At 52.1% G+C, this 10,697-nt stretch overlaps 1 protein-coding gene across 1 annotated transcript in view; it reads right to left on the bottom strand.

Moving 5' to 3' along the window:
- The window catches only part of BCAS4 (breast carcinoma amplified sequence 4), a 69,394-nt gene that overhangs the window by 24,624 nt on the left and 34,073 nt on the right, over positions 1–10,697 (bottom strand). The window contains exon 4 of the mRNA XM_003787838.1: positions 7,078–7,212. Within this exon, the coding sequence (XP_003787886.1) occupies positions 7,078–7,212 (135 nt within the window). The remainder of the gene's footprint in view (positions 1–7,077; positions 7,213–10,697) is intronic.

The following is a 10,697-nucleotide window of genomic DNA, read 5'->3' as shown; positions in this document are numbered from 1 at the left end:
AGGCGCCGAGCCACAGTAGGTGCTTAATAAAACTGTTGGCTGTTAGTCATGCTGCTGTTTCCAGCTGAAGGTGGTGCAAAAAAGTAGAGAAGATGCCCTGCCACTCCCCCTGGTCCCCCCAATGCTTCCAAAGGGCTGGGGCCTGCGGAGTTCATGTCGTCAGCCTAAAATCTGGAGCTGGGAATGTGCTGGGTGAGACCCACAGGTGCAAAGATGTTTCCACAGAAAATTTAACTGACTTTTAGACACTGGAAGATTCACATAAAACTCTAGATGTCCAGCTTTCTCCCCCAAATAGGAGAATCTGGCCACACTTGGTGCCCATTTCTATAAGGCTGGTGCTGGTAATCTCAACCCTTTAGGTGAGGTATGGGCTCTGCAACTCGCCACAATCCATGCTGTGCCCAACTGCCTGCAACCCACCCATTTCTGTTACCAGGTGCCCCTGTCAGAGCCGCTGTAGTAGGATCGAGTTAAATACCACTCCCTGGGTGTCCCTACTCTGCCTTCAGCCCCTCTGCCCATCTTTCCTTCTGGGCAAGTCTGAGCAACCATGGCCTCCCCAGGCCTCCGCTGGCCCAGTGGGATAGGGGTGAACAGGTGCTCTGGGTAGGCCTGAGCCCAAGCCCAGGCCACTGCCCTCCCAGGCAGCTTCACTCTGTATAGGAATCAGGAGTTGGCCCCTACTGGTTTTGCCATCAGCCAAAGAGCCTTCCTTGGAAAGCGTCACATTCTTCTCCATTGGAAAAATTAATCAAAATGACACCTCGTGAACAAATGTTTTGGCTCGGCAGAAAACAAACAGTGGTTTACAACAAATTAGCGAGGCTGCTCCATGCCTCTGGGCACACGTGCCAAAGGGAGGGCTGGCCTGGCACAGCCAGCAGGACACCCGCCTGGGCCAAGGGGACACCTGCCGTGACCTTCCACACACTTGTGGGGCCCGCATGGCTCCGGCCCCTTTCATGCTTTCGCTTCCGCACATGCCTGAACCACCTCCAGATGTGAGAGGCCGCCCGACTGCAGGCACTGGGCTGACGGCCTCCTCCTCGGGCCTTGCTGGAACTCAGACACTCTTCTGGAACACCAGAGCCCCACTCCTGTAGCCACTTTTCTTTCCTCTCATTGCCACCCCCGCCCCCCGCCTTGGGGCTAAGACCTGGCAAGGAGAGAATTCCAGAGAGCTCATGGCACAGCATGAGATGTTTCCAGGAGAGGAAACTTTCAGAGCCTCCAAACTCTGCAGTGGGGAGGGCACCCGCGTGCCCTGCTTAGCTCTCACATTCAAGTCTCAACAAGATGTCATTGACCCTGGATGCCACCCTGAGCTCAGGGCAGAGAGCAAGCCCTGGCAACTTGCCAAGCAAAGCAAATTTGACCAGGTCATTCCTCTGCTATAAGTCCTCCCATGGTTCCCGTTGTCCTCAGAATAGTGTGAAACTCCATGCAGCCTTGAGGCCCTGGACGCTGCCACCTCCCTGATGTCAGTTCCCCCACTCTCCACCAGCCCATTGGGCCAGTCACACTGCATGGCCCTTCCTCACAGATTCCTCTGCCTGGGCAGCCTCCTCTGACTACAGACCCATACTTCATCAGCCAGGTCTCAGCCTCCCTGACCTCCTCACTCCTTCAGACACATATACTGAATTTTCTTAAGTTTGGTCATTATACTCTCTCACCAGACACAAGCTCCCTGAGGAAAGAGATCACAGCTCTTTCCCACGGCAATACGTCATCAAGAGTAGAATGTAGGTTCACACCATGAGGCCCAGCTGTGTGGGCTTGGGTAAGTTACTTAACCTCTCTGTGTCTCAGTTTCCTCACCTATAACAGGAAGATAAAAATAGCACCTCCCCAGTGGGACACTGTAAGGACTGATGAGTTGAGAACAGTGCCTGGCACAGTAGGGCTGAATCTATGTCAGCCTCCTCATGACAACTGCCCACCGCTGAGGGCTGAGTCTGTCCTGGGCCACTCTGTCACTTATGAGCAAAGCCAGCTTTTCAGACCCACCAATGCACTTAAACTCCATGCTCAGAACCCTCCACTGAGAGTTCTGGAGTCTTCTCTCTGCATTGGGTCAGGCCCTTATCATTTTGTATCAAATCTGAACTAGTTTTCTAGCAAACAAAGCCTCTCGCGACCTTGTCCATGTCAGCTGACTGACCATTAGACTCTGAGGATTTGAGAGGCTAAGCAACTTGCCCATGGTCACACGGCTAAGGAATGTCACAGATGGGGTTTAGCTATATGAAAAAGAGGTGTAAATCTCAGTTAAAAACCTGTAATGTTATAAAAAAAAAATCAATGTGAAAGTATAGTAAAAAAATTTTCCCTGGCCAAAGCAGTGGCTCACACCATTAGCAGGCTGAAGCAGGAGGATCATTTGATACCAGGAGTTCAAGACCAGAATGGGCAACATAGCAAGACCCCATCTCTAGGAAAAAGAAAAAGAAAATTATCAGGCATGGTGGTGTGCACCTATAATTTCAGGAGGAATTCAGGAGGCTGAGGCAGAAGGATCATTTCAAATCTAGGAGGTTGAGGTTGAGGCTGCAGTGAGTTATGATTATACCTCTTCATTCCAGCCTGGGCAAAAGAGCAAGACCCTGTCTCTCTAAAAGGAAAAAGGAAAAAGAAAAAGAAAACTGTTCTTTACATATTACAGCATGAAAGTATTGACTTCGGTACCACAAAAGGACACACAGTGTAGCGTGGACACGCACATCTGGGGCTGGGGGCTGGGCTGCCTCTGGATCTGTGGCTGAAACGCATCTTTCCAGGCAACTCAGAGGCAGGGCTGAAAGGCCTGGGCTTCAGTCGAGGGATGGGGGTGGCCTCACTATAAGGTGGTGTACTGGAGTGGTCCCCAAGCCACTTTCTCCACAGCACTCCTAGGGCCAACCCAGGCCACAGCCAGTGTCCACACTTAGCACTGAAACACACAGACCCAGTGTGGTCTGGGTCCCCACTGTAGGGGCAGAGGGGTGGGGACACTGCTTCCTGGTCCCCCACCTATTGTGCTGCCCCCACTATCCCTGGGCCTCCCCACCACATCTGCAGAGTGATGAAGAGGAGGTGATCTGGGAAAGGCAAGGCTGGAAAGGTTAGGGAAAAACAGAGTCCACCCCCAACGACTGCTCTGATGAGTGGACAGAGTACAAACACCCTCTGAAAGGCCCTGCCACAGCTTCAGAGGTAAAGGCTGAGGCCACTCTCTCCTGGTTCCTACGAGGGGGTCCCCACCACTCCCTGGCTTGCAGCAGTGGGCAGGAGCAAAAGCCCATGCCCCTGTCCCCAGGGCCAGGCAAAGCCCTCTCCCCAGCCCTCTCCACTCCATGGACTCCTCAGCAACACAGGACGGCAGGAGGCAGGTGGGGAAAGGAGGCAGCCCGGGGCACCGCACGCCTGTTCTGCCTGACTGGTCATGTGGCTTGGGCTGGCAGGTCCCTTGAAATTCCCCTTAGCAGAGCAATGGGGTCTTGAGGGGAAAGAGTAGCAGAGAGAACAAAGTCCTCTGACCTGCCGGCTGCCTGGGCCCCTCAGGCCACAGGAGAGGGCTTTGTGTGGCTCCTGCCTCAAAAGTGTCAACATCTGAAGGCAAAGGCAGCAATCACTGAGATGAGGCGTCCACCCAGGCCAGATCCTGAGGGGGACTGACTTGTGATGAAATCCTAGCCCTGGGGAAGTTCAGAATGGAGAGACGGAGCACCATCTAGGTGCCCTACAAGGACTCCTACCTCCCCAGACAGCTGGCCCAGAGGTCAGACTGGGCACAGAACTGCCTGGCAGGGCACAGAGCACCAGCTCTGGGTCCAGGCCTCACAGGTCTGAAACCCGCCTCCACCACTCACTGGGGTGCCAAGCACTTCAAACCCTCAGGGACTCAGTTTCCTCATCTGTTAACAGGAACAAAGATCAGACCTATTTCACAGGGTGAAAGGCGTTAGGCATCTGCAAAGTTGGCCTTGACACCAGCCAGGACAACGGTTATTCTAGAACAAGCCTTTCAGCTTGCGCCCCGGGTACAGTCACAGCCTTCAGGTCTACACACACATGGACATGTACCTGGCTGCATTGCTCCCCCAGACAAAGCCCTTGTGGGCCAAGATCAACACATCGGGGTTGCTGAATGACTCACCACCCCTGGCTGGGACGCATTTCCTGGAACAAGTCACCACAGGTAGCCAGGGGGCCTCTCCATGGCTTAGCACAGCCCAGAGAGGAGAGGGTACAGGTCTCAGCGTGCCCAGCCACACCTGGGGGGATGGCACATCCCTGCAGCAGGAGTGGCAGAGGGATCCCAGTTTGGGAGTCCCACAGGCCTGAGTTCCAAACCCAGCAATGACCTCAGTAGGTGACTGTCCTTCTCCAACCCTCAGTCTCTGCCTCTGTAAATGAGAACACTAGTGCCAAACTCATGGGGACAATTGCACAGATTATAGGAAGTATCAAGTGCAGAATGAGGGCCCAGCAGGACCCACTGCTGGGATACTTACTGTAGGTGATATGGCCAAGGTCCTTTGTCCTTTCTCCCTGTAAAGTGCTTCTAAAATCCCTATCACCAGGAATGGTCCCCATAACTTGAGGAAGAGGATAAAGGATGCATTTCATGATGTCATTGTCACTGGATGGCAGAGAGACCGAGTTTGTCTAGAGAAAACAAGCCCAAGAGCTTCTCACAGGAGGTAGCATTAACTTGGGCTCTGAAGGATCAGTAAGAGCTCCTAAAGCCTGAGATCTGCGAGGCCACTGTTACTAGGCTTGGACAAGTCACCTGGAGGTAGGCTGCTGAGTGGCACAGGCCTCAGGTAGGTGTAAAGATGCAGGTGTGAGGCCAGGGCCTGCCCAGTCAGGTGTCTCAAGTCACACCGTTTAAATAGCTTGTCTGGGCTCGGCGCCTATAGCTCAACCGGCTAAGGCGTCAGCCACGTACACCTAAGGTGGCGGGTTCGAATCCCCAGCCCAGACCCGCCAAACAACAATGACGGCTGCAACCAAAAAATAGCCAGGCGTTGTGGCGGGCGCCTGTGGTCCCAGCTACTTGGGAGGCGGAGGCAGGAGACTCGCTTGAGCCCAGGAGTAGGAGGTTGCTGTGAGCTGTAATGCCACGGCACTCTACCCAGGGGGACAGCTTGAGGCTCTGTCTCAAAAAATAAATAAATAAATAAATAAATAAATAGCTTGTCTGGCCAAACAGAGTAAGTTTACAGGACTGTAACTCTCTGAACTTCCATGTCCTCACTTGTCAAACAAGGATACGGTTTAATACCCCCCACACAAGAGGCCTCAGAGCTTGGAACCCCGTGATAAATAAAGTGGAGATGGGCAGGCAGGTGGGGGACAGGCAGGAGGAACAGTGGGGACAGAGGAGCAGATGGGGCCACAGGCAGAGCTCAGGGCGCAGGCAGGGCAGACAGGACAGGGCAGGGTGAGGTGGGGTAAGCACCTTCCCTGTGGAAGGCAAGGCCCCACAGACAAGACACACCAGGCAAGTCCCTTTGACACCCCCCTCCTTATCCTTAGTCTCCACACCCTCTACACCCAACCATCATGCAACAATGAGAAAAGTACTTTCTTCTAAATCTGCTGTGAGAATCCAGTGCCACATAAAACAGCATGTGAAGGGCTCACAACAGACCCGACGTAAACCATGACGGTCATCACCAAGCACCACTCAGGGCAGAGGCTTTCTCCAGCTCAGCACAAGTGACGTTGGGACTGGACAATTCTCTGTTATAAGGGGCTGTTCTGTAATCACAGGGTGGACGCCACCTACTAGATGCCAGTCCCCAACCCCCCACAGCTATGACAACTAAAATATCTCCAGACATTGGCAAATGTCTCTGGACATGGGGATCAGCCGATAATAAGATGGAAAGACAGATGTGTCTTTTTTTAATTATTTTTTATAGCTTTCGGCCAGGGCTGGGTTTGAACCCACCACCTCCAGCATATGGGGCCAGTGTCCTACTCCTTTGAGCCACAGGCGCCACCCAATTGTGCCTTAAACAATGAAGGTCTCCATCGCAGGATCCATGCGTGGCCTCAGCTTTTTCATCCATAGAAGACACACGTGACATGAGGTGTGGTGGTTCATACCTATAGCCCCAGCTACTCCAGAGGCTGAGGCAGGAAGATCACGTGAGCCCAAAGTTCAAGACCAACCTGGGCCACATAGCAAAATATCATCTCTAAAAAAATTCTTTTTTAAAAATAAAACTAATTTTTTAAAACAAATTTTTATAAAGTGATGCATGATCTTTCCTTCCTGGACACACAACCTTATAAAGGGTTGTGAAAAGGATCCCAGGCTCGGTGCCTGTGGCTCAAGTGGCTAAGGCGCCAGCCACATACACCTAAGGTGGCGGGTTCGAATCCAGCCCAGACCTGCCAAACAACAATGATGGCTGCAACCAAAAAATAGCCGGACGGTGTAGCAGGCGCCTGTGGTCCCAACTACTTGGGAGGTGGAGGCAGGAGACTCGCTTGAGCCCAGGAGTTGGAGGTTGCTGACAGCACTCTACCCAGGGGGACAGCTTGAGGCGCTGTCTCAAAAAAAAAAAAAAAAAGAAAAGAAAAGGATCCCAGAATGACACAGGATAGGGGGAATGAAACGGCCTTTGTCGGCTGGGAAGATGGCTGCCCATCCACCTCCCTTGGCTCCTCTGGTCAGCCCAAGGCTGACTGTGTCTCAAGAAGGAGGACCTTGCCGGAAACCCAGATGGCATCTGGAACATCGTCCCTAAGTGTGCAAAGACAGGGTAGGAGAGCAAAGGCTGTTTTTGTTCACTACAGCAACCCCAGATGAACCACAGTACTCAGCACACAGTAGGCCCTCAATATAAATGACGGCTGAGTGCGTGAGCAGTCACGGCACAGGAGAGAGAAACACATGAGGGAAGGAAGGGCTGAGGTCCCCCAGCCATCTGGCCTGGCAGGCCATTTTCAGTCTGCAGGAGCAAAATGTGCCCTTTGAACTCTGTGCCCCGGTTTCCTGAGCGCTTTTCCCTACTCTGGGGTTGGGTGAGGAAACGGGGAGACACCCTCCCTCACTTCAGAGGGCAGGATACTCACGTTCCTGAAGGTGGGGCGCCCTGCAGAGCCCAGCCACCTCCTCATGGCCTGTGGGAAGGCCCCGTGGTCCCGCTCAGCCCGAATCACATCGGTTTCCAGGAAGGCAACGTGGTGCCCAACCATCTTTACGAAGGCCTGGAGAAGAGACGGAAGAGGATGATGGAGGACGATGTGATGCCATGTCTGTGTGGGCTGGAGCACAATCCTGCCACTCCTTCAGCCGGTGGGACACCAGCCCCTTAACACCAGCCTGACACTAACAGGCTGTGTCCCCTCACCTTCTCCCCACAGTGACTCTATTTTTAACCTCCATTTTACAGAGGAAGGAAACTGAGGCTCAGAGAAGTTAGGTGACCTGCCCAAAGTCACACAGACAAGAAGTGGCAGAGAGGGGCCTCAGGGTACATTTGACAGATTTCAAAGCCTTTGTTCTTGCAAATGGGGTCTTGATAAATTACCCAAATGTTCCCTTTAATAGTTGCTGTACTATATATTAGATCCTAGAAGCCATCAGGGGCCAGGCAGGGAATAAGCAAGTGAAGTGGGCTGGGTGGGGGCTGTGCTTACACAGAACACTGAGTCCAGGCCCACAGGAACCGCTGGCTGCAGGCCTCAAGGGCAAAGCTTCCAGTTTCAAAAAATATAAAAGAACTCTGGAGTCAGACTCTCGGGATTAGAATTTAAGTTCTACCTCTTAATAATTATGTGCCTTTTGGCAAGTTATTTAACTTCTATTAGCCTCAATTTTCTAATCTATAAAATGGAGATAACAACACCAACCTTATTAAACAAGTTAAGTGCTTGGCACATTAAGATCTCATTAAATGTCAGATGCTATCATTTCAAAAAGAAAGAAAAGAACATTCAGATCTTAAGAAAATTTTCCCAGTTTTTAATCAATGTTACATTCAGAGCTTATGAAAAATTTCCCAGTTTTTAATCAGTGTTAGCAATTAAATACACACTAAAAAAAAATACTGTGCAGGCCCAGTAAAATTCAACTCGCCCGTTTGTGACTTCTGGTGTGTGTCTTTTCACACCTTTTTCTGTGCTCGGTGCATGTGTGTGTAGGTGTTACCGTGCACAGGCCTGTGTATGCCTGGCTAGAGGCAACCAAAGTGGCGACAATGGTGACATTCAGAAAAATCACCACCTCTGTGGGCCTCCCTGGTTCCACTAGGAAAATGGAAAGGCTCTTCTTGTATCAGGAACAGGAATGAGGACGTCTCTGTGCTGGGTGCTTCCAAGGGAACTTTCCCTCCACTAGAGACAAACATGGTCCTCCTGTGGCCTGCAAGGCCTCTCCTCCCCAGCCCTGGCCTCTCCTTCTGCCCCCACCCCCCCAGGGCCTTTGCATGCACTCTCTCTCTGCCTATGGCACCCTTCCTTCCTTTCTTAATGGGGTAGCCCTGATTGTCTTTTAGGCCTTGAACCAACTGTCTCTTCCTTAAAGAGGCCTTCCCTGATCCTAGTGTTCAGGCCCTCATTGCCCTGTGCAATTCATGGTCCCCTTAGAATGTAAGTTCTATAAGAGATGGTGTAGCAGTGTACTGTAATAAACCGAGCCTGGTCCAGTAGAAGGGGCCCACATGGGTGGCAGGTGCATGAATGCACACGTATGAATGAATGAACAAACATGTCCTTAGCAAAGGACGCTGGATGAGGCCTGGGATGGCTTCTGTTGTGCCTCTGCTGCCCTGGGGAACTGAAAGCCTGAATCAGCCATGCTGTGCCTGCACACACGTGTGTGTGTGTGTACAAGGAGATAAGGGTGAGTGGGTGGCTGGGACAAGGGGATATGGGCCAGGAAGCTCCTGACAAGGGCTCAAGCCCTCCAGCTCAACCGCCTCGCTCTGCCAGCACATCTGGTTGTAAAACCACAGACAAAAGTCCTGAACTCCCCTCCTGCCAGCCGATTCCAATTTTACGCTCCCTGCGTTAATACCAATCTGGTGGGAGTGTGGGGCGACGCCGAGGAATGTGCACTGGAGATGTCTGAACCGTCTCCAAAACGCCTGCCAGTAAGGCCAGCGGGGCCAAGCCGCAGCCCGAGAGAGGCTGAGACCTGTGGGCCAGGGCCAGGGCCAGGGCTAGGGCTGCCCCAGCCTACGGGCCTGGCTCTGGGGAGACAGAGGCACACACATCACCACTTGATGGGGCCCAGCCTGGGGGGCCAAAGGGGGAAGAGGGGACAGAAAGAGGGCCCACTGCTGGCCTCAATCACTGTGATGGCTGCGTGCTGGCAGGGTGGGGGACACTTCTATATTTTTCCCTTCAACAAAAATGTACTACTTTTATAGTCAGTTGGGAGGTGGGGAGAGAGGAAAGCCCCAGTGTTTAAAAATATATCTGTTAAGTATTGAGGAATTAGAACACGTCTGCCAAAGCCCCCTACTTCAGAGCAGGGGCCCTGTCCAGAAAGGGGGGCCGATGCCCAGCACGGAGGCACACAACCTTTGCAATCCCAGCTGTCACACTCCCTACCTGTGTGATTCTGGGCAAATCACTTCTCTCTGTGCCTCAGTTGCCTTGTCCATAAATCAGGATAAAGAACAGGACCTTCCTCCTGAGGCCACTGTGAGGGAAAGCTCCTGCAGTCCCCGCCTCTAGTACATCCTCAATAAATGTTAGTTTTCATTAATAAAATGAATAAAGGGCCGAGTTCTGGCCTGAGAAGTCACTTTGTGGTTTCTAAGCTCCCTGGCAGGTCACACTGAGATTTTAGCCACCCTGGAACCCTCGGCCAGCAGGGCAGAGGGGTGACCATCCATCCTAGATAGACTCTGCCTCTCTCAGCCTTGAGGACAACAACTATTAAATAAAACCACAGGAACAGCTCATCCTTGCTAAGCACCTACCACCTACCAGGTGCTGGCCTAACTGATTAAATCCCCACAGCAACTCTGTGAAGGACACCATATTCCCAGCTTACCAAGGAGTGAGTCACCAGGGGGGCACATCTAAGCTTCGGCTCTCAGCCTCTGTAATCCACCTGCCCCACTGATTTTACATCACACTTGAACTAGTGCGAAATACATAATCTCCCACTTGCCTCAAAATCCATGATCTTGGAATAACTTAATTTCCTCCCTCTTTTGACAGAGACCCAGTTACAGAGAGATCTCGGTGCTCTAAGGAAAGCGACAACACAGGGCTGTTGATACCCGACAAGGTGAGAGACACTCAGCCTCAACCTTGGTGAGACTTTAGGGCAGAGTGGGGACTGTGGCAGACTGGAGATTCACCCCCATGGAAGGGGACAGTTGATTCTCAGCTCCAGCTGTTCCCAGAAGGGAATGGGAGGGTCTGGCTTATGGCAATCTCCATACAGGGGAGTCCAAGCTTTTGGCTTCTCAGCTGCATACTGGAAGAGCGGTCGTACTGGGCCACACATTAAATAGATAAACACTAATGAAAGCTGATGAGCGAAACAGTTTCCACATAATCCACGTGTGGCCCAGAGACCGCTGGTGGGCCACCCCTGATTACTTCCTGTAATTGCTGGTAGGAGTAGAAAATGAGGTAGTTGCTTTGAAAAACAGTTTAAAACTTCCTAAAAAAAAAAAGGCTCGGCGCCTGTGGCTCAAGCGGCTAAGGCGCCAGCCACATACACCTAAGGT

This window comes from Otolemur garnettii, unplaced genomic scaffold (assembly GCF_000181295.1).
Source record: "Otolemur garnettii isolate 467f Iridium unplaced genomic scaffold, OtoGar3 scaffold00023, whole genome shotgun sequence".
NCBI lineage: Eukaryota > Metazoa > Chordata > Mammalia > Primates > Galagidae > Otolemur > Otolemur garnettii.
This window is presented reverse-complemented; position numbering and strand designations above follow the sequence as displayed.